The 24549-nt window shown below is 38.3% G+C and overlaps 1 protein-coding gene across 1 annotated transcript in view; it reads left to right on the top strand.

The window, feature by feature from the left end:
• The first annotated feature begins 3856 nt into the window (after positions 1–3856).
• The window catches only part of LOC118767473 (treslin-like), a 30148-nt gene continuing 9455 nt past the window's right edge, over positions 3857–24549 (top strand). Inside the window, exons 1-3 of the mRNA XM_036512094.1 lie at positions 3857–3994; positions 9034–9759; positions 23181–23185. Of these exons, the coding sequence (XP_036367987.1) occupies positions 3857–3994; positions 9034–9759; positions 23181–23185 (869 nt within the window). The remainder of the gene's footprint in view (positions 3995–9033; positions 9760–23180; positions 23186–24549) is intronic.

Genomic DNA, 24549 nt, shown 5'->3' with positions numbered 1-24549 from the left:
ACATAAAGCATATAATTGAAAGGTTGAAAAAGGATTATGAAGCTTCCAAGCAGTATCCACCAAATACAAGATATAATGAACTAAAACGAATGATTAAAGACACTGTAGCAGCATCTGAAAAGCAATGGGTGTGATTCCCCGGAGAGGCTGTTCACTTGGACATCATTTGTTTATGTGAATGTGCGATCAAGGTGGCAGAGATGGTGATAAAGTACACAATCCTGGACTCACCTATGGTAATTTGATCTATCATTCCATGTATATATATGTATCAAATATAATATATTAATATATAAAGTATAATATTTATCATCAATACATAAAGTATATATATATATTGTAAACACAACACACGAGTTCTCCCTTTGATCTGTGCATTAAGGCTTTCGATCGACGGGAGAGAACTCTAGTGTGTTGTGTTACTTGAAAAATACCGTATATAAAAAGGACCTACTTAAGTGATTATTTATATAAGCATATATCGTATAAATATATGTGATATATAAACAAAAAATATATGCAAGTTCTTTTTCAAATTGGAACTATTTTTCGTTTTTTTTTGTATCTTTTGTTAATTATATATGTCAGCTGAGATCTGAAAAATGTTTTCCTCGAAAATTTTTATAAGCTTTTCATTTCTTTCAAACTTTTGTATGTCCTTTGTAGTCAGGGCCCATATTTCACTGCCATGCAGCATATCTTTTCATACACAAGCATCATATAATCTGTCTGCCACTCTAGGGGAGAGGTCTTTTTTTTTGAACTTTGTCTAGCAACTAAGATAATGCATGATTAATTTAAAACGATGTGTTTCCATCACAGTCATGGTTTAACAAATATTTGCAGGCTTAGACATTTTGTTTTTCTAAGATTAGCAGTGTAAGCAAATATTGCTGTTGGGACATAGAGCCAAAACAAATATGGTTCAGCATCTTTACTCTTTTACCTGCTTCAGTCATTTGACTGTGGCCATGCTGCAGTACCGCCTTTAGTTGAACAAATTGACCCAGGACTCATTCTTTGTAAGCCTAGTACTTATTCTATCAGCTCCTTTTGCGATACTGCTAAGTTATGGGGGATGTAAACACCAACAGTTTTCAAGTGTGGGGGGGGGGACAAACACACAAATGTATATATAAATATCATCATTTAACGTCCGCTTTCCATGCTAGCATGGGTTGGACGGTTCAACTGGGAAGCCAGCTGGATGCCCTTCCTAACACCAACCACTCCGTGAGTGTAGTGGGTGCTTTTTACGTGCCACCAGCACACACACACACACACACACACACACACACACATATATATATATATATATATATATATATATTGGGAGAATTGACAATGGCACAAAAGATGAAGACACGACAGACTTCTTTCAGTTTTCGTCTACCAAATCCACTCACAAGGCCTTGGTTTGCTCAGGGCTATAGTAGAAGACACTTGCCCAAGGTGCCATGCAGTGGGACTGAACTCGGAACCATGTGGTTCTTAGCCTATTTCCACCTATCCATAATCCTAGATGAGTACTTTTGTTATTTAATCAACTTTGTAAAAGTGGAGGTAAGTTGTAGAAATAGCAGCCAAATTTTCTGTCATACAAAAATATAAAGGATACATTTAATAATGCAGTCATTTATAAATACACATTACTTGATAATAAATGACCTTAGGAGTAAACAAAATCATTATGTTGCTTTTCCTATGCTAGTATGGAGTAGATAAGATTTATTATGCAGCAGTGATCTATGACTGGATACTCTTCTTGTTGCTAACCCATAACTGATTCAAGCCTTATGGCAGGCCATGCAAAGAGCACCCAGTACACTATAAAGTGGTTGGCATTACAAAGAGTATCCAGCCATAGAAACCAAGCTAAATCAGACTGGAATTTGGTACAACTCTCCTTGTTGCCAGTTCTGATCAAACCATCCAACCGATGACAGCATGGAAAACACATTACACAATGATGATTTTGAAATCAATGAATCAACCAAGTTATAAGACGTGTTATTTATAGAAGTAAATGCTAACATTACTTTTGCCCAAAAGGTGTTAAGGTGTACAAACACACACACACACAGATATATCCCTTTCAGTTTTGTATCTCTGCTCTCTCTCATATTCATTTTATATCTTGAGGATACTTCACTATCTATTTTCTCTCTTTCCAGTTGGAGAAGCCATGTATCTCTCCTCTTCAACAAGACACTTGTTCCTGTCCCTCTATCATGCTTCAACCTCTCAATGTCTGGTATAAAACCACCTCCCTTAACACTATATCCCACTCAGCTGAAGCATTTTGCTATGCAAGTTACTTGTTGACTTCACTGGTGCTATTGTCAATGAAAGAACCCCCCAGCACACTCTGTAGAGTGGTTGGCAGAAGGAAGCACATTCAGCCATAGAAACATGTCAAAGCAGATTTTGCAACTCAGCCCAATCTTCTGGCTCATTGGTTCCTATTGAACTGTTCAATCCATACCAGCATAAAATGGACATTAAATTATTATATATATATTATATATATATATATATATATATTATATATATATATATATATATAGTCTTTTTCATAGTATCCACGCATTACTTTCAATCACTGGTTAGCTTGAGGTTATAGAAGACACTTGCCCAAGGGACGGAACCCACAAAGTGTGGTTACAAAGCCAACCTCGTAATCACACCAGTTAAGTACATACCATCAAAGTGTTTCATAGTTGTTTGGGTTGCATCAACCTACCATACTTGTCACCACTACTTTATCTTTATTTTCTTATCAAATCTGACATTGCCCCCCCCCCCCCTAAAAGAAAAAAATCACTCCCATTATTTTTGGAAACACATTTTTGTGCTCAGAATTGTTGAAGCATGGGATAAACTACTTGCACCAGCTGCTACATCCTTCATAACTTCCATGCTTCCTGAAATTTTGTCAGCAATACACCTGATGCCCCACCCCTGTTTTTTTTCTTTTTTTCGTTGTTTCTACTTATTCATCGTTCACTTCCTGTTCAGGCAGTTTTGGTTACTTATTCTGATGACCTTTAGTCGTGCAAATCAACCCCAGGACTTATTCTTTGTAAGCCTAATAACTTGTTCTATTGGTCTCTTTTGCTGAACTGCTAAGTTACGGATGTAAACACACCAGCATCGGTTGTCAAGCGATGCTGGGAGGACAAACACAGACACACATATATATACATATATACGATGGGCTTCTTTTCAGTTTCTGTCTACCAAATCCACTCACAAGGCTTTGGTTGGCCCAGTGGCTATAGTGGAAGACACTTGCCCAAGGTGCCACACAGTGGGACTGAGCCTGGAACCATGTGGTTGGTAAGCAAGCTACTTACCACACAGCCACTCTTATGCCTATATACAATAATTCATTATATATATAACCTCACCACTTCTTCCATTCATTCAGATCACACAACTAATACAGTTTTCTCCTTTGCATATATTTAGCACTTTCCCTTTGCCACCCAGTCGCTGTTTTTCCAGAAACATAAATTTTTAGAAAAATAAATTGTTTATTTTGTTAAAAAACACTCACTCACTTTGTTGGTGTGTTTATATCCGTAACTTAGCAGTTCAGCAAAGGCAATGGATTAATTAATGTTGGCTGCAATCTACTGACCAAGATAATGTTAAAGTAATGGCATGAACAATAAAACTTAACTCAAAATAATTTTTTAAATGTTTACCTTTTTTTTTTTTTAATAATATATTAGTTTTACATTTTAAAACTTTAATGAAATTTTTGTTGGAAGCTACTTAAAAAAAAACAAATAAAAACTTTAAACTAACTTATGTACTTGTAAGTAAACTTCCAATTTTTTTAATTTGCTATATGAAGTTTGAAGACTTTAGTTGTTATATCTTCTTCTCTTGGTCAAGAAACCTGCCCCATTGGAATCCACCCCAGCTTTCCGCTTTGAATGCTTATTACCAAGGAGATCGAGAAAAGTTTCATAATCAGTGTCCAAACGTAAACACCTGTTCGACTTATCTGCAACACCTTGATTGGAAACTGAAGATGAATGACAAATGTTAGACGATTTCTTTTTGTTGCAATAATAGTACTTTTTACGTTTCCACTTATCTAAAGAATCTGGTGTAGAAGACTGTACAGAGGGCTTTGGAGAAGGAGTCTGTAAAACCTTTGTTGGTAAATTTAATGATGTGGAGACACTGTTTCTATGAGAAGCATCTTCCTCACCAGAAACAGAATTAGATTTTGGTTGTGAAATGACACTACTAGTTTCATGAACATCGTTCCGAAGCAGAGAGAGTAAGAGGGAGAATGAGAGATCAGCAGAGAGAGTAAGAGATAGAATGAGAGAGAAGCAGAGAGAGTAAAAGGGAGAATGAGAGAGAAGCAGAGAGAGAGTAAGAGGGAGAATGAGACAGAAGCCGAGAGAGTAAGTGGGAGAAGCAGAGAGTAAGAGGGAGAATGAGAGAGAAGCAGAGAGAGCAAGTGAGAGAAGCAGAGAGAGTAAGAGGGAGAATGAGAGATAAGCAGAGAGAGTAAGAGGGAGAATGAGAGAAAAGCAGAGAGAGTAAGAGGGAGAATGAGAGAGAAGCAGATCAGTGTAAGAGGGAGAATGAGAGAGGAAGCTGAGGGAAGGAGAAAAGAGAGTAAGAGATAGAATGAGAGGGAAGCAGAGAGAGTAAGAGGGAGAATGAGAGGGAAGCAGAGAGAGTAAGAGGGAGAAGCAGAGAGGTAGAGGGAGAATGAGAGAGAGAAGCAGAGAGAGTAAGAGGGAGAATGAGAGAGAAGCAGAGCGAGTAAGAGATAGAATGAGAGAGAAGCAGAGAGAGTAAAGGGAGAATGAGAGTGAAGCGAGAGAGTAACAGAGAGAGTAAGAGGGAGAATGAGAGATAAGCAGAGAGAGTAAGAGGGAGAATGAGAGAAAAGCAGAGAGAGTAAGAGGGAGAAGCAGAGAGAGTAAGAGGGAGAATGAGAGAGAAGCAGAGAGAGTAAGAGGGAGAATGAGAGAGAGTAAGAGGGAGAAGCAGAGAGAGTAAGAGGGAGAAGCAGAGATAGTAAGAGGGAGAATGAGAGAGAAGCTGAGAGAGTAAGAGGGAGAATGAGAGGGAAGCAGAGAGAGTAAGAGGGAGAAGCAGAGAGGATAAGAGGGAGAATGAGAGAGAAGCAGAGAGAGTAAGAGGGAGAATGAGAGAGAAGCAGAGCGAGTAAGAGATAGAATGAGAGAGAAGCAGAGAGAGTAAAAGGGAGAATGAGAGAGAAGCAGAGAGAGTAAGAGGGAGAAGCAGAGATAGTAAGAGGGAGAATGAGAGAGAAGCAGAGAGAGTAAGAGGGAGAATGAGAGAGAAGCAGAGAGAGTAAGAGGGAGAATGAGAGGGAAGCAGAGAGAGTAAGAGGGAGAATGAGAGAGAAGCAGTGTAAGAGGGAGAATGAGAGAGAAGCTGAGAGAGTAAGAGATAGAATGAGAGGGAAGCAGAGAGAGTAAGAGGGAGAATGAGAGGGAAGCAGAGAGAGTAAGAGGGAGAAGCAGAGAGGGTAAGAGGGAGAATGAGAGAGAAGCAGAGAGAGTAAGAGGGAGAATGAGAGAGAAGCAGAGCGAGTAAGAGATAGAATGAGAGAGAAGCAGAGAGAGTAAAAGGGAGAATGAGAGAGAAGCAGAGAGAGTAAGAGGGAGAATGAGAGATAAGCAGAGAGAGTAAGAGGGAGAATGAGAGAAAAGCAGAGAGAGTAAGAGGGAGAAGCAGAGAGAGTAAGAGGGAGAATGAGAGAGAAGCAGAGAGAGTAAGAGGGAGAATGAGAGAGTGCAGAGAGAGAGTAATAGGGAGAATTAGAGAGAAGCAGAGAGAGTAAGAGGGAGAATTAGAGAGAAGCAGAGAGAGTAAGAGGGAGAATGAGAGAGAAGCAGAGAGAGTAAGAGGGAGAATGAGAGAGAAGCAGAGAGGGTAAGAGGGAGAATGAGAGAGAAGCAGAGAGGGTAAGAGGGAGAAGCAGAGAGAGTAAGAGGGAGAATGAGAGAGAAGCAGAGAGAGTAAGAGTGAGAATGACAGAGAAGCTGAGAGAGTAAGAGGGAGAATTAGAGAGAAGCAGAGAGAGTAAGAGGGAGATTAGAGAGAAGCAGAGAGAGCAGAGAGAGTAAGAGGGAGAATGAGAGAGAAGCAGAGAGAGTAAGAGGGAGAATGAGAGGGAAGCAGAGAGAAGTAAGAGGGAGAAGAAGAAGAGAGAGTAGAGGAGAATGAGAGAGAAGCAGAAGTGAGTAAGAGGGAGAATGAGAGAGAAGCAGAGATAGTAAGAGGGAGAATGAGAGAGAGCAGAGAGAGTAAGAGGGAGAATGAGAGGGAAGCAGAGAGAGTAAGAGGGAGAATGAGAGAGAAGCAGAGAGAGTAAAGGGAGAGAATGAGAGAGTGCAGAGAGAGAGTAATAGGGAGAAGCAGTGAGAAAGAGGGAGAATGAGTGAGAAGCAAAGAGAGTAAGAGGGAGAATGAGAGAGAAGCAGAGGGGTGGGTAGAGGGAAGAAGCAGAGAGAGTAAGAGGGAGAATGAGAGAGAAGCAGAGAAAGTAAGAGTGAGAATGAGAGAGAAGCTGAGAGAGTAAGAGGGAGAATTAGAGAGAAGCAGAGAGAGTAAGAGGGAGAATTAGAGAGAAGCAGAGAGAGTAAGAGGGAGAATGAGAGAGAAGCAGAGAGAGAGTAAGAAGGAGAAGCAGTGAGAAAGAGGGAGAATGAGTGAGAAGCAAAGAGAGTAAGAGGGAGAATGAGAGAGAAGCAGAGAGAGTAAGAGGGAGAATGAGAGAGAAGCAGAGAGAGTAAGAGGGAGAATGAGAGAGAAACAGAGCGAGTAAGAGGGAGAATGAGAGAGAAGCAGAGAGAGTAAGAGGGAGAATGAGAGAGAAGCAGAGAGAGAGAGAGTAATAGGGAGAAGCAGTGAGAAAGAGGGAGAATGAGTGAGAAGCAAAGAGAGTAAGAGGGAGAATGAGAGAGAAGCAGAGAGGGTAAGAGGGAGAAGCAGAGAGAGTAAGAGGGAGAATGAGAGAGAAGCAGAGAAAGTAAGAGTGAGAAGCAGTGAGAAAGAGGGAGAATGAGTGAGAAGCAAAGAGAGTAAGAGTGAGAATGAGAGAGAAGCAGAGAGGGTAAGAGGGAGAAGCAGAGAGAGTAAGAGGGAGAATGAGAGAGAAGCAGAGAAAGTAAGAGTGAGAATGAGAGAGAAGCAGAGAAAGTAAGAGTGAGAATGAGAGAGAAGCTGAGAGAGTAAGAGGGAGAATTAGAGTGTAGCAGAGAGAGTAAGAGGGAGAATGAGAGAGAAGCAGAGAGAGTTAGAGGGAGAATGAGAGAGAAGCCGAGAGAGTAAGAGGGAGAATGAGAGAGAAGCAGAGAGAGAAAGAGGGAGAATGAGAGAGAAGCAGAGGGAGTAAGAGGGAGAAGCAGGGAGAAAGAGGGAGAATGAGAGAGAGTAAGAGGGAGAATGAGAGAGAAGCAGAGAGAGTAAGAAGGAGAAGCTGAGAGAAAGAGGGAGAATGAGAGAGAAGCCGAGAGAGTTAGAGGGAGAATGAGGATAATACCTCACTTTACGAGAGCCCGGGTTTACGAATTCTATTTTTCAAGCGCCAGATCTAAATATTGAACGAAGTACAAAAGTTTCTACTACCATAACAAATGCTTCTGCGTGTTATCGAGAAATTTATAGAGAGCGAAACAAAGCTAACAACTTTAAACTTGTTTTTTAAAAAGAAATCTACAAGTCCGTCTACGAATGCTTGTGAATAGGCGATCGTGTCTGCAAGTGTAGTGTGCGCGAGTCTAGGGCGAGTAAAAGTGTTCAAGAAGACTATTAAAATTTTTTTTTTTTATTATAAATGATCTCGATAGTCATTTTACTTTACATTCCACTGTTGTTTTATTGATATTTAGTTACGATTATTATAAGTTCTATAGGTAAAATATTTTTCTGGGAACTAATTGGGATTTATAATATTGTTACTATCGGAAATTATTGCTCTCCTTTACGAATTTTCGCTTTACAAGCAATCGTTGGGAACAAATTAACTCGTATATCGAAGCATTCTATATATATATATATATTATATATATATATATAGAATGCTTCGATATACGAGTTAATTTGTTCCCAACGATTGCTTGTAAAGCGAAAATTCGTAAAGGAGAGCAATAATTTCCGATAGTAACAATATTATAAATCCCAATTAGTTCCCAGAAAAAGGCAACCCTTTATCCGAACTCGGCATGCTTGTATTAATGAAAGTTCAGGAAGTTTCTCTTTGAAACTTTCATTGAACGGTAGCTTGTTTGGCCAGCCATTCACATAGACCACTTTCTCTGTCAAAACGACATTAATATCGAGAGATCTTTTTCTTTTAATCTTCACTGGAAGCAGCCTCAACTCTTGACAGCATGCGAGGGTAATATTTCAGCAGTGTAGATATATATTTATATATAATTGTTAAAGTGTAGGGCATAGCTGGCAAGAATGTATGCTGCCTTTCGGTTCTGCTTTTTACTTTACTGAGTCCAGTTACAAGGCGGGAAATAAGGTGACTGGTTTAGCTTGAGAAAAGATAAGAAGCTGAACAAACCCAAGGAGGAAATTGCTACTAGATATCGTAAAAAGGAGAAAAATTGAGCGATTGGGAAGCAGTTGGCTCTTGTTTACATTGGTTGTTGCTTGCAGAAAGAAAAGCAATTTGACAATTTACTGAAACCTCTGCTCTTCAAGGTAATGCTTTTCATCTAATTTTCACACTAATAGTTAAGAGCTATTTCACTATTAATATTTCTTAGTCTTTTTATTAAGAACTTTTTCATATTTAAATATCTTATACTAGTCATTAAAGACTTTTTCTTTTGGTAACAAGCATTATGTGTTACAGTAAAACATTTAGCTTTTTTTGTGAATCTGTGAAATTCATCCACCGAAATCATACACATGGAAATCCATATCTGCCTCATCATTTCGTATTCTTTCTTATCTGTTTTCACAGATTCAACCTCATGTTACTTCAGATCACGACACCTCAAGCTCTGCTAGGGATATCAGTTCAAATTTAAACAGTCGTTTAAGCGTGCTGTTAATCATTTAGTTGGTAATAGTAACCAGTGTAAAGATCCGAATGACTGTTCGGCCGAAAACTTAAAGGAACAGAGTCAACAGATCGTGTATTTGAAACGAAAACAGGCATCGCTCCAGTGGGGTTATAAATTTTTTGATTCTGGAAAACTTACCGGTAAGACTGAACATCACAAATTCAACGATTTCAAACTTAGACATTTCGAAGAATTCGAAAAAGAATTACAAAGAGAGTTCGAAGGTGATGGTTCCAGCGCGCCGACCCAATCAGGGAGTAAAGTTGACAGCAAGGTCAACAGTGGAGATTCTTCCGAAAGGAGGAAGTCAAACACTCCATCAGCAGCTGAATGTTTGAAAAGGACTTTATCCTACGCTGTCTACGACTTCCATTGGGAAAGTCCAGACATCACATCTCCTGTCAGGAAGATCGGAAGGAGTAGTATTCGGTCTTCCAGAAAACACAGTGCCGTTGTTTCAAGTGAGATTTCTCCACACAACCTAGTCTTTCTTTTCCAGAAATGTCCGACATCTAAAATGGAATTCAAAGACTTCGCTGCTAAACTTGTTGTTGATTCAGAAGTGTTTTTAGACTCGTTCATGCCTCCGGCTCTGTTTAGAGAATTTCAAGTAAATCGAAACCTATCACTTTATTGGGTTGACCAAGATTGGTTAAAGCATGAGGAAAAGGCAAGAAATTATTATTATTAATATTGTTGTTGTTGTTTGTTATTGTTTTTCCACTTTCCTCCAAGTTGTCCCTGATCATACAGACCTATAATTAAAGCTAATTTTAATAAAAGATATTTTTCTGATTAACCCTCAGTCACACTCGATTGGGCAAGGCCTTTAAAGGTCCCCAACTGTACTTAACCTCCGCTTATTTTTCAGGATTAGTATTTTCTAAGGCAGTGTGCATTATACCTGACAACATTACAAGATGGTCAGATCTGATTTCTAGTAGATTTGTTTACTATTCTTATCAGGTCAGGTAAAAACGAAGAGCTAACTTCTTTAGCCCCTAAATGCTTTCTTCTGGTTCTATACAATCTCAGTTCAAATTCGGCTGTAGTCAATTTTACCCTTCAGCCCTCTTCTCTGGAGTTCATAAAATTAAGTACAAGTTAAGTACTGGGGTCGATGGTATCTTCTAACCTTTCCCCACCTAAAATTGCGGGCCTTGTGTTGACTGGATTAAAATCTCTCTGAAAATGCTCAACTATTGTTTTTCATAAACCATTTATCTTCTTAAGTTTTGTGTCAATTATGATGTATTGGGATAAATATATTGATTCTTAAACCAGAGACCTCTTTCTACCACCTACATTCACACACACACACCTTTAAAAAAAAAGTCTATAACTTCAAATGTTAATGGTTTCTGTTAAGGCTCAGCAATTTTTAAACGAGTTCTTGACTAGAATTTGGTTTGTCAACTGTTAAAATAACTTTCAGTTCTTTAGTTTTCACATGATTAACAAGGCTAACGTTGGGTGGCTAGAAATAGCAGTCAAATTACTCTCAGATCCATACAAGATCATGCAATTGTTCAGTCTAGGAGTCCAATAACAAATCAACTTAGTTGTTTATGAAAGAAATCGATATTTAGAGAGTGAAAACGTGTTTTTCTCTCTTTTTTGCTGGAGCACCGACTTTGGTCGAGCAAATCGACCCCAGGACTTATTCTTTGTAAGCCTAGTACTTATTCTATCGGTCTCTTTTGCCGTAAACACAGCATCGGTTGCCAAGCGATGTTGGGGGGGGGGACATACATACGCACACTCACACACACACACACACATATATATATATATAAATAAACGACGGGCTTCTTCTACCAAATCCACTCACAAGACTATAGTAGAAGATACTTGCTCGAGGTGCCATGCAGTGGGATAGAACCCGGAACCATGTGGTTCGTAAGCAAGCTACTTACCACACAGCCACTCATATATATACACATACACACGACTGGTTTTATTCATTTTCCAGGAGGGTGGACTACTAAAAAATGCAGTGAAATCTGGATATGCTAGAAACAGCAGTCAAATCTCTTATATGGAAATCTTCATGTGTATGTGTGAGTGTGCGTGTGTGCTAGTCACCCCCCCCCCACACACACACATTCGCTTGACAACCGATGTCGGTGTGTTTATGTCGACGAAGCTGAGCGCCTTGGCAAAAAGTGACCGATGGAATAAGTACTAGGCTTACAAGGAATAAGTCCTGGGATCGATTTGTTTCGACTAAAGGCGGTGCTCCAGCATAGCCGCAGTCAACATGTGGGAAAAAAAGTCAAAACTGAAGAAGTTGGGGGGAAAGGCGGGGACAAAGTTTCACAATGCCGATTTTTGGCAATTTTCCGAAAACGGGGATTTTTGGCAGACACAAAAAAGGAATTACGAATTAATTTACATCGAGGAAATACGGAACTATGGCAGCTGAAAATTGGTGTCTGACTTTTCGCAAAGCATTGTGGGATTGTCGTCTGTATGATTTGAATGGCGCGAGATTCAGTTTTTTATTGAAATTTTTATTGAATATTGGTCCTGCAGAGTGAAAGAAGTAAGTAAGAAATTATTATTAGACTGGAGAATGATACTCCACATCCCCATTAAGGACTTTTTCGCTTTCAATGTACTCGAGTGTTGTTGTTTATGTTATTGTTGTGATGTGTGGTTGCATGTTCGAAATGTAATTAGATAAGTTGTCAACAGACATTCTAACTGATTTGTCAGTCGAGAAGCATACAATCTCTCTATTTTTTAATTTGTTATGGCCTTTCTTAATTTTGGTGTCAAGATCACGGGTTTTATTTTGTTCGTTTTTGTTTATGCCTTGGGTGTAATTAGAGAAAGCTGACAGGAATTTGGATTTAGTAAGGGTAAACTTTGCTGTACTGGAACGAAAACAATTGCAGCATGGAAGGTGTTTATAAGCCATTTAAGAAACACACAAAAACCGTTAGATTCACTTTAATATTTAAATTTAATTTGTCAAAATATTTTCGTTGTTTTGAGACTGCGACTTCTTCACTGACAAAATTCCGTGCTGCATCTGAGAAAGTAACAGTTAGTTCATGATATATATGTACGTACGTATGTATGTATGTATATGTGTACATGTATGTGCGCATGCCTATACGCATGTATGTATGTACTTATGTACTTGTGAGTATTTAGGAGAAATAGACGTGTCTGTGTGTGTACATGTGTATGTACTTGCGAACGTATGTTTATGTAATATGTGTCAGTTCAATTTGTATACTTGACTGTTACCTTGCCACTCGCTATGCAAGTACATCTCTTTCTCTCTCTCTCTCTCTCTCTCTCTCTCTCTCTCTCTCTCTTTATATATATATATATATATATATATAGAGAGAGAGAGAGAGAGAGAGAGAAGCAGATTGTAACATAGATAAATATATAGACAGAAATAGATAGAGTCAGAAGAATAGACATACCAACTACCAAACACCTAGAAAGATAGACTGCTTGATAGCTCGATAAATAGATAGATGCTTATGTTTTTTATTGCTACTCATCACTCATTTTGTCCATTTTATGTTTCTCACCTGTACTGCCCTTTGTAAAGAATTAGCAAACTGAGCTGTTTTGCAATAAAGGCTTGAATGGATTGAGAGCCATATGATAAACTGGTGAAGGAAGCATGGATTTAAACTCTGCCTTATTAGTTGCTCATTGGTGAAATAGCATAAAAAATATTGTTTATGGTTAAGATTTCTTAATTAATATCAGTTTCTATATTAGTGTATGCATCTTTAGTGAAATGATGATGAACTCTCTTACAATATGACTATGTGAATTGCTGAAATTATGGTATATTGTAAATTTCACGAATATTTGAATGACAGGAAAGCTATCCTGTTTCCTAACATGCAGATTTATTTTCCCAAGTCATTTGATTAATTGGTCATGTTTGTAAAACAGGGGAATGCCTCAAATTTTAGAGGAAGTGGTTAATTGATTAAATTGATCTTATTACTTGACTTGCACTTTTTTTATCAACGATGAAAGGAAGAGAACAAAGTTAGCCTCAACAGGATTTGAAACTAGAATATAAAGAGCTGGTAGAAATATTGGAAGGTATTTTGCCAACACTCTAACAATTGTGCCTCTCCACCATCTTAAGTTTAATAGAATAAAATCTGTGAATGAATTTTGATGAATTTCTTGTGTAGTTTTAATGAAAGTTGGTCTCACATTGCTTGCATTTATATCTTTCCTGAGACATGTAAAAGTTTCCATTTGTATAATACTTGGCTGCTTGTCACTTCAAATAAAGAGTAGTGAACTGATATTAAAGCCAAAATTTTCCTTTCGCTACTATTAGGATGTTTTTCATTTTTACTTTCAGGGTTAACAAATGAATGATTACACTTATTGGTTTACATGCGAACTTTTGTTTATTTTATATCCTTCTATATGTTGGATATGCAAATTTCACGAAGCAGGGATAGACACAACTGTCTTCACACAACCTACTTCAGATTACTCCACTAAACACAATACTCTAGTAAATAGAAACTCTGAACAATGTCAACAACTTCCATGAACTCCCAATGACTCTCTTTGTCTCAACCAATATGCTAATTTTTTTATAAGAGTTTTGCTAGTCCATTCTTCCAATCCCATAGGGGTGCCAATGACTCTCACCACAACAGTTTATACATGTATATTTTACCAAAACAAGTATCCCCATGCGAAGCTTCACCTGTATGTAAGTACATAACTTTTTTGTTAATTTAAGTTTTCTGTTAGTTAACCATAGCTGTTTGTAAATTGAACACCTGTTTCTCTGTGTATATTGAACAATTTCATAAGATATATATGTTTGCAAATGTAAAATATGTTTGTTTCCCAATGCCATGGTTTAGGGTCTAGTTCTACTGTGTGGCATTTTGGGCAAGAGTCTTCGACTATAGGTAGAGATCAACAAATGCATTTTTAGTGAAAGTGGTTGATGGGAACTATATGAAGCTTATTGCATGTGTGTGTATACACCATATCAATTATGTGATGCATGTTATAGGTAACTGTTGACAAAAAGTGCAAAATACTCATTGAAAAATCAAAATAATTTAGAGTAATGTCAAGAAGGGATGTGGAATGGATAGTGAAAGGTCTGGCTTGGAAGGTGTCCCACAGTATTGCAGCCTGTGCCTATGTGTCATCTTGCTACTGCAAGAGAGTACAGACCATTGAATGTTTGTGAAATATTGGCATCTAAGATTATGAACTCTTTGGATTTAGTGATTACCTTGATGTCAGTGAGATTGCCATTGTCAAACAAGAGATTTGTTACCTTAGTAAGTGTCTACCCTCCAACCATGTGTTCCTCTGAAGAGAAAAAAAGACTAATATTTTATCTTTAATGAAAAAAGCTTCTATGCAGTGTTCTTCTGCTGCTTAAATCTTCATATTTGGTGATTTCAATGAAAGCATTTGCAGAGATAAAAAGTTTGGGATATAATTGGGAAACATGAAGCCAGAAAATGCAATAGTAATGGCTTGTTTAGTACTGCAAGTGTGTTCGATTTTTGCATATACTGGGTAACTGTCAATCTCCTAGTGTGGAGCATGCTGTATTTGAGCACAAATATGTGGGAGTATTTATGTGATCAAGATGAAAGGCAATTAGGTCTCTCATTAATTTCTGTTTGGTGAGTTGGCCCTGAGGAAAAATCTAGGCAACAAATTGAAATTAAGGCATGAATGCATTAGAGACACTTAGAGGATCTAGATCAAATTAGAGACAGTGAAAACATCACAAATTTTTGATGGAAAAAATTGGTTCATGTTGGAATGAGTGAATTTGAATGAATGTCAATAAAATCTTAGTGTGCATGAAAAGCTTGAGAGAGATTTTTGAAAAGGTCTTAATATTAATGTTTCCATTGTGTTTTGCTTCAAAAACTACGTAGACATGACAGAATTAAATAGACATCCTTATAATTGTTAAAATTTATTTAAGTTATTTATTAATTATTATAATGTGAATATCTAATATTTAGTAGACAGGTCCTTGCATTCAAAAATGCAAGGACCCTAGCAGGCATGCTACTGATCTGATGAATATTCTCTTCATGATTTTCTTGCCAAGTTTCTTGCAGTAATATCAAAAGATCTGGCTTTAAGGATGCTTTCTTTTTCTTTTAGGAGGTATCCCATCCATCATGCCTCAGAGGTGTTCAGTAGGGTTCATATCTGGTGATTGGCTTAGCTATGGAAGCTTTTTAATGCCATTCTCTTCCAACCAATCCTGGGTCTTTTAGTTGTGCAAGAAAGCCCTATCTTCCATAAATAGTGTTATTTAATCATTTTACCCCTGGAGGTTATAGGAAGAAGATTTTTCTATAATATGGACACATTTATCTGAGTTTATGTATCCCTCACATTCCACCATTTCTGATTGACTATTGCTCCAAACTGCTCTCCAGACCATCACATGTTTCATTGTTGGCTGCAATATATTCACGTGAAAATATTGGTGACTGATTCTCCAGACCCACATTCGACCAGTGTCAGAAAATACAGCAAATCTGGATTCATCAGAGAATTTGACAGTGTCCCAAAGTGTAGTGACCTCTCTACCCACTTGTCCAATCTTTTCTCCATTTGATATTGGCTGGTCGAAGCAGTGTCTTCTTTCTTGCTGCTCTGCCATAATAGCCAATTTTGCAGAGATAACTGACAGCTATTCTGGGACTGACATCAACTTATTCTGCTATATTGGAGGCCTTGCAATGAGGATTATCTTACACACTTCTCTTAAGAAAGCAAAGTGTTCTGTCAGAGGGCCTTAGTCTACCTGGGTAAGGTGATATGGACTACTTTCCCGTTTAGTGAATTGAAAAATTACTCTATTTACTGTAGAAAGTGGAATCACAATGTTTTCTGTGGTTTTAGGCTAAGTCAGCCTTGAAATAGGCGCAGCATATGGCCTCTTTGTAAATTGGACATTTTTAAGGCTTCTTTTGTACATGGCATGATTAAACAGTTACATATAGAACCTGAAACATATAAATGTCAATTAATAAAAAAAATAAACCTCTTCAAGTTATAATAACCATAAAACAATGTGTTAATGGGTATCTATTTACTTTTGTCATGTTTGTGTACAAATGTATCATTTGTTACAACTGCACTTTGAAAGAAAAAGAAAACCTTTAGTAGAAAATTAGCATTAGCTACGACAACGTTACCCAACTATTAAATCTTATATTTTTCAAACTCATGCTAGGATGGAAAAATGAACGTAGGTATGAGACTTATTTTTACACATGTATTGATGCATATAAAACATGAAATTATGTTGTCTACATACTTAAATACTTGCAATTAATTCATTGTAAGAACATAGAAATTTGACAGGTTTTCTTGAGTTGTTGCTCATCTACAATAATCTGATAAGTTTGAGGTTATTGTTGGTTGCATAAGATTGTCATTGAATTTTCTCTCGACAGAAATATCTAATCATTTTATCCATACTAGCATGGGTTGTGTGTGTCATGTTGATATCTGTTTCAGTTTAATTCCCTCTGCAATAGTTTCTTTTTTTTGTGTTTATGCAATATGGTACTTTCATAAAATACAGTTGTCTCTTGCCTTACACAGTATTGTTTCTTAGTTTCACTTTAGCACAATTTTGCTCATTTTCCTATATTTCTTTCTTTTTGTTTTTGTTTTTACAAATATAGAAGTAGTAATTGCTTCAGTTTCTCATTATATTCTGTTAAATATTTTTGAATTTGAAATATTAAAATTGATTTCACTGGAAATGAAAATTCAATGTATAAAATTAACTTTAAACTAGATGTTCAGCATAAAATGCAAAAGTTTTACAAAAAGAATTGTCATCATCATTTAATGTCCATTATCTATGCTGGCTTGGGTTGGACAGTTTCATCAGAGCTGGTAAGCTGAGGGTCTGCAGCAGACTCCAGTCTGATTTGTCATTGTTTCTATGGCTGGATGCCCTTCTTAACATCAAGCACTCCATGAGTGTTGTGGGCAGGGGTTGTGAAAAAAATTGATGGGAATTAATTACAATATATTGTCTTCTAAGGCACGGCATGTCATGAAAGGTGTCGGTCATTAGTCATTGCCTTTATAAGTTTCAACAGTCAAAGATCATGCATTACCACCTTGTCCAATGCCTTCTTATGTCTGCTTCTTCTGCCATGTAGCATAGTTGTCTGCACAGGTATAATAAATCTGGCTTTCACTCTGAAGGAGAGACCCTTAGTTACCAAACAGAGGAAGGAGCTCTCTGAATTTGCTCAGCCTATTTTTATTCTTGCAGCCACACTCATCCACCTCTGCTACTGACTTTGTTGCTCAACAATCTTTATCGTACTCCTCTGGTATTTGATGAAGCCCATTTTCTGTACACTTTTAGTGTTTACTGTACATGTGCACCTTCCACATACAAAATATATTTTCCCAGTTTACCTTCCTCTGATATTGCTACACCTATTATGTGTTATACAGAGTACATCTACCTACCTATTTCCTTCATATTGAGGATGGGCATGTACCTGAAGGGCTTTACGATTTATCAGTTTTCCTACTTACTAAGACTTTGGGTTAGGGTTGGGTAGGTTAATTCTGTGACCTTTCAATTCTAGACCTTGCTTCTGTACGCACAATTTGTTCTCTAGTTCTGGTAGTGATTTAGCTATAAGAAGAAGCTCATTAGTAAATAAGTGTGAAAACTCTTTGCTTTCACAAACACTTTATGTACACTGATTGAAGCAATGAAAAAAAAGGTCCTCGGTATACCTGAAACGTGAAGGAAAATATTTGGATAATGAAACTAATAATGTATGGCTAATTGAATGTAATGTAATAAATGATAATATATGAGTGTTCAGTTGTCATCCTCTATGCCCTCCCCAATTCCTTTGAGAGAAGCAAAGAAGACTAATAATATGTATTAAATGATTAACGAAAATAATAATTAGTGCAAGAGACCCTTAATCAATATTGACGGTGTGACGATCAAGGAGCAACGTGTCAGTTGTGCATCAGGCTTTTGTGTCAGTCTTTGCGAGTCTGGCAGAGCGACAAACAGGACAATTGCTGGATGGAGGATAAACTGCATCAGGCAAGGGTCACTTTTGAAAGCAGGGGTTTCAAGGGGTATTGGGGTATGACCACTTGTGGTAAAGGTGGGGTAAGTTGGCGTCGCTCTGTGGGTAGGTGGTGAGATGCATTTCTGGTCATGGTAATTTTGGAGTTGGGAAGTGGGCATTGGTGTTGCAGCTGCATGAGGTGCTGTTAAAGTCGGTTGAGAAGGTAGTCTCATCACTGGTGTTGGCGTAGGGAACGCAGGTGGTCCAGACACCATGAGCAGTGGGGCGTGGGGAAGAAGCAGTAGATACTTCCAGAGGAATTTTGTTGTACAGTGTGACTTGGCCTGATCCATCCACTCTCAACATGTACGGATCAATGAATGTACATCTAAATGGCACCAGTTTTCCCCCATTTGTAGGATTGGGTCAAACTTGGCTCTGGATTAGGACATAGTTCGAAAGAAGTGAGCATGTGTGTTTTGACAACCGTTCAGTAACACTCATGTTGTGTTTACGCAGGTCTTGTTTTCAATAAGTCATAGTTTCATGCCATGTGGAATGTAGCTTGTACTTGCCGGGATGGATGGGAATAAAGTATTGTATAGGGCTGCCAAAGATGCACATGGCTGGGGACAAGTGTGTGTCCCAGTCAGGTGTATTTCTTTATTGTAGCATTGTGCACTGGAAACTGTCAGTGTTAAGGAAGCCATTGGTGTCTGTTGTCTGTAACGAGGCCCTTTATTGTCTCAATACCGACTTTGGCGTGGCAGTTGTCATGGGGAAATGCAATGGCGGCGATTCTCCCCAATTGTGGAAGAAGGTACAATGTCAGCTCATAGCTGATAGGGCAGTGTTATGTGCCTGTGCGCCATTCGATGCTCCTTTAAGATGGTTTTCCAGACCTGTTAGGACATACCACCATTGTCTGTCACCAAGTGATAGATGTACCAATGGTTATAGGCTTGATAACTCCAAGAGGAACATTCCGGTTGAGACCTGCTTTTACTTCCTCTTGCCAATGAACCAGGACTGGTATGGGCGTATGGTGGGCGACTGGTTTAGCATTAAGCGGATCGGTTGGTCAGACATCTTGGAGAATTGCCGATGGTTGCACACGTTGAATGTGCTGGAGCTGTACTATTGTAGCAGCAACTTCCTCAGGCGACAACGTTTTTCCTCAGTGGCTGGGAATGGTAGTGTAGTTGGAGGAGGGGGTTGTATTTGTTGTCGGTGGCAGGTGCATACATTCTGTGTCATTGTTGCAGATGATCGATGAGGCTTGTCAGTACTCTCTCCCATGGATTGTTTACAGGCCAACTCATGGCACAATCAGGTGCAGGACAGGGTACGTTGGTCATACTGACTCGCTTTTTGTCATAAATAAGTCTGACAACTGTTTGCTTTCACCAATATTTTACGCAGTCTGAAGCAATGAATAAAGGGTCTTCAGTATATCTGAAATGTGAAGGAAAGATGATGGATAATAAAAGGAATAATATATGGCGAATTGAATGTAATGTAATAAATTGTAATATATGTGTGTTTAGTTGTAATCCTGTAATCAGCATAGAGGAGTTGCTAGGGTCTGTCCTTTTATATTCATCTGTTATTACCTGAATGATTATGATACCAACAAAAGTCAAGTACATAGGTTTATACTTGGTTAGGTACTTCTCCTGGGGTTTCTTACCAGAAATATATCATGACTGGTGTTTCTTCCTGATACAAAACCAAATTGCATCTCATCTAGATTAAGTCTTTTCCTAATTAGTTGGGCTATGATCCTCTCCGTGATTTTCATCATCTGAAGAAATTAGTGCCAGTGCAAGCACTTTATTTTTAAAGCACACATCAGGCATATGTTAACATATTAGCAATGAGAAAGCGCTCTAATCGATGTCTACCTATATACATACATATATGCAGGGTAGCCATGTACTTTCTCTACAGTGACACACCTCTGCCTGTCTCTCTATCATACTACAGGTTAGGATGAAGCCACCTCTCTCACTACTAGCAGTCCACTCATCCTTGAAATTTACTTTTTAATTTTACTAGTGTCAGTGTTACCAAAACTTTTCTCAGACATAGAAACCATGTGAAAACAAACATTAGATGTACGTGTAGTAATTCATCTCAGATAGTGTGAAATAGTCCAACCCATGACAACATGAAAAACGAATGTTAAATGATGATGACACACATACACGTTAATTGTATTTCTTATATTAATTTCAATAATTAATTTGTTTCTATTTATAAATAAAAACAATTGATTTCGCATGAGAATGATTAGTTTGATGACTTGTGGAAGCAATGCACTGTGTAAATGTAAGGACAACTGTATTTATTAAACAAGTGTATTTCATGATTCGACACATAGATAAAACTTGACTTTCAAATGTTGGTTGATATTTTGCTTGTTGTTTGCATATCATACCTTGTATTATAGATCCCAAATGGCCAAAGGTAAGTGGTTTTTCTTATTTTGGTGTGGATTTGCTGTTAGGATTGGTTTTCAGAGTTTAGTCTATATTAGGGTTAGCTTGAGGATTTGTGAAGGGTTTTTAGAGAGAATAGTCAAGTAAGAGATCAAAGTTTGAACTAGGGGTTAGGATTTGGGGTGATGAGGAGGGTAGAGATTGAACAGGTTTATTTATAGTGTTGATGACTGTTTTATATCGGGTTTAGCATTGAAAAGCAGGGATGAGGGCTGGTGCTTAGATAAGATGCGGATGTCAAGTTAACCCAAGTTATCTCCATGGTGGTCTTTGGCATGTTGGTAGAGTATAGAAGACTGTTTTCTGTCGTCAAGTTGTCTTAGATGTTCATTTATCCGTTCCGCAATGCTCTTGGACGTCTCCTCTATGTACATCATGTTCATGTCTTTACAAGCACCTTCTATGCATCTTATATTGTAAACTACATTTCGAGTTCTACAGTTAATACCAGGGCTAATTCTACATGCCATGCAGTTATCAATTGTGCATATGGTATTCTTAAACGGGCATGTCCTTCATAATTGTGACCTGACGGAGTTCCTTGGCTTTTCAACAATTTTAATGTTGAGTTTGGTCTCTTTCAGAGCTTTTCTAAATCTACTGGCTAGTTCTCCATGGGCTGTGGCCACTACAAATATCACTCCTTGAATTTTTACTGGTGAGTGTGTATTTAATAGTAAGGCACTAAAAGAGAAAGACTCTCCCCAGACACAACAGAATATACACTGTTTTCGCTAATTACTCTTTCACTCACTTTTGCTACTTTCAGTTATTTGACTGTGGCCATGTTGGAGCACCGCCTTCAGTCAAACAAATAGAGCCCAGGACCTATTCTCTTTTGCTGAACCGTTCAGTTACAGGTGCGTGAAAACAGCAGCATCGTTTGTCAAGCAATGTTCGATGGATAAAGAGGCATACAAACGTATATGTATGTATATATATATATATTGTTACGACGGGTGGGACCTCCGAAAACTGTACGGAATCCCTCAGACAGGCCCGACTTGATCAGCGAATGTTCTCGCCACGGAAACTCGTCGGAGAGGAGAGGAGAGACACAACAACAACAACCGCAGCAGCACAGAAAGATACAGAGGCACAGAGGCAAGGCAAAACGGCAACACTGGCTTATATTCAACAACTAGTTTATACGACAATCAATGGTTACAACATCAAAGCATTTAAGGCAAACATTTAAAGGAGGACATGCACGTGACTACTCAATACAACAGTCCGGTAACGACACAACAAGTCATATATATCAGCAACAGATCAAAGCATTTAAACATGCATGTAACAATATAACAGCGTTCATAGACAAACAAGTTCAGATCACATAATGTTCACGATACGTCACAGTCCATTCAGAACACTTCGATACATTATACAATGTTCGCATCACAACAATTCACGTTACAATTCAAAGTTCATTATCGTCTACATCAGAGTCCTTCTTTTTCTCTCTTCTTTCTCTCCTTTTCTTTTCACTGTCTCTTTACATCGTGACACATATCAATACATAATCACATACCTTAATTCCTAACTGAATCGCCAGTGTCCCATCTTGCACGCCACCTCTCCCTCAATACTGGTACTCCAGCTTGCCAAACTCCTGCATCCCAACGCTTGCTCCCAAGATTCCACCTCCTCCTTGTCCTGACTTCCAAGATCCGACTGTCCTTCTTCGACGACCGACTCCAACTGCCAAAACCTCACTTCGTCTCTCTCTTCCCCACTACCGCTTATACCCTCTCTATTTGCCCTCTGCCCTTACTGCCTATCTCTCGCCTGCTGCCTATCACCCTCTCATGACAGCTCTACCATACTCTCTGCCTGTCCTTCTCTGTCCCCTCATCCTCTCTCACTGCTAATTCTTCCTCACATCTGTCCCTTAGCCTTATACTCTATCTCTCTTACTACTTTTCTTCTCTCTTCTTCAAGGGGTGTTTAGAACGACCTCTAATCGACCGCACAAGGCCAGAAAGGTCCATCCAAAGCCATCAGTCTCCCAGTAACAAAGGACTGTCTATTTCCTTCCAGACGTGCCGGCACCACACTCAAAGTGGGTCACCAAGAACTGCACTTAGCCAAAATCCATAACAATATGTATATATATATATTGTTATATTTCGGAATGGTCATATTGCCAGTTTAGCCAATAAAAACACACGCACTATATATTTGGTGTTATTTTGCTTCAGTGATATTTATTTTTTACATTAATCTTAATCTTATTTCGGCCAAAGTTCTTTCGTCACACTCCTGTGACCGCATCAGTGGTCCTTTGTTTTCTTCTCACTTATTTGTGTCTCTCCTTACTAACCGTCAGCCATTTTGTATCAAGTTGAGCCCTCATTGTTTGTATGCAAATGAGTTCATTAATGGGGTCCGGAACTTTCACAGCCAGTTCCCATAAGACAATGCAACCACCTTGGGTATAGGTGGACTGTGCTCACACACGCACAAACACCCACACGTCCGCACTCACGAATATAGATACATGCAAAGACACAATCTCGTACCTATTTATGTTTTAAATATGTTGACCTTAAAACTGAGACATTCTGGAAACACGTATATTTGGGTGTGAGTGTTTGGATGTGTAACTGTATTTTTCATTTCTATTTGTGTGTTTGTGCATGTGTAGGTATGTAACTGTTTTCGTTTCAGTGTTTGTGTGAATATGTAGCTGTGTATTTTCATTTCTTTGTGTTTGTGTGCGTGGGACTGTTTTTATTTGTGTGTGTGTTTGTGTACGTGGGACTGTTTTTATTTGTGTGTGTGTAAAAGTGTGTGTTGGCATTTTCATTTCAGTGTTTGTGTTTGTGTGAATGTTTTTATTTCTGTGTGTACGTGTGTGTGATCGACTGTGTTTTTATTCATTTGTGTGTGTGCGACAATTACAGCTACAACAAACACTTTAAGCATCTCCAAGATACCCACATTTGCAGATCCCTAAGTTCTAAATGAAACGAAGTTCAATTTATTGCACCTTTAGCGACTTCAGATTTGCGAGTGTTAGGCACCCAATGCCCACCGTATCTACATACCTGGATCGGCCATAATTGGCCTCATTCGGAGATCTCTCGGGTGTAGAATATTTATGACTATAGAAGTTAACTTGTTACAGGTTTTGTTTATGGCTCAACTTTTGTAGATTTTGGGAAGTTCATAGATGTTACTGGCTTTGCAGTGAAATCTAGTCAAGCAATTTGTCTCTTTTTTTGTTAAACCGTGTTGGAACTGGTGGATAAGAGTAGACAGTTTGGTCATTATCTTCGATTGACTGTAGTTGTTGATGTTTTAACCGATACAGGTGTGTTTACTCCCTGTATTTTAGCGGTTTGGCAAAAGAGAATAAGTTAGAATAAATAATAGGCTTATAAAGAATAAGTGCTGCAGACGATGTGCTAGACTAAAGGCGGCGTTCCAGTATATATATATATATATATATGTATATATATATACACATACAGATATACGTGTATATACCCACACACGCATATATCCTATCTAAAACAAAAAAAACAAACTTGATTATGTCCGAAGAGTAGTACTAGATAACATTATTACTTTATATATTTGTGGCGTATAGTGAAATGTAAATGATCAGCTAGTCAATGTTTATTTGCTAAAGGTACCAGCAGATTACTTGGATGTGTATGTGTCTCTGTTGGTGTGCGCATGGTAGTGTCTCCTTTCACAGGCGTAAAACGGACACACCTATTACAGAAATTGCAACATGAAAGGTATTATATGACGTTTAGGAGATATTTTCAGCTATCCCCCTAGTGAACAGGTTATAGACTTTTGTTGCTATTTACTCTTTTACTCTCATTTACTTGTTTCAGTCATTTAACTGTGGCCATGCTGGAACAACAC

This window comes from Octopus sinensis, linkage group LG22 (assembly GCF_006345805.1).
Source record: "Octopus sinensis linkage group LG22, ASM634580v1, whole genome shotgun sequence".
NCBI classification, from domain to species: Eukaryota; Metazoa; Mollusca; class Cephalopoda; order Octopoda; family Octopodidae; genus Octopus; species Octopus sinensis.
This window is presented reverse-complemented; position numbering and strand designations above follow the sequence as displayed.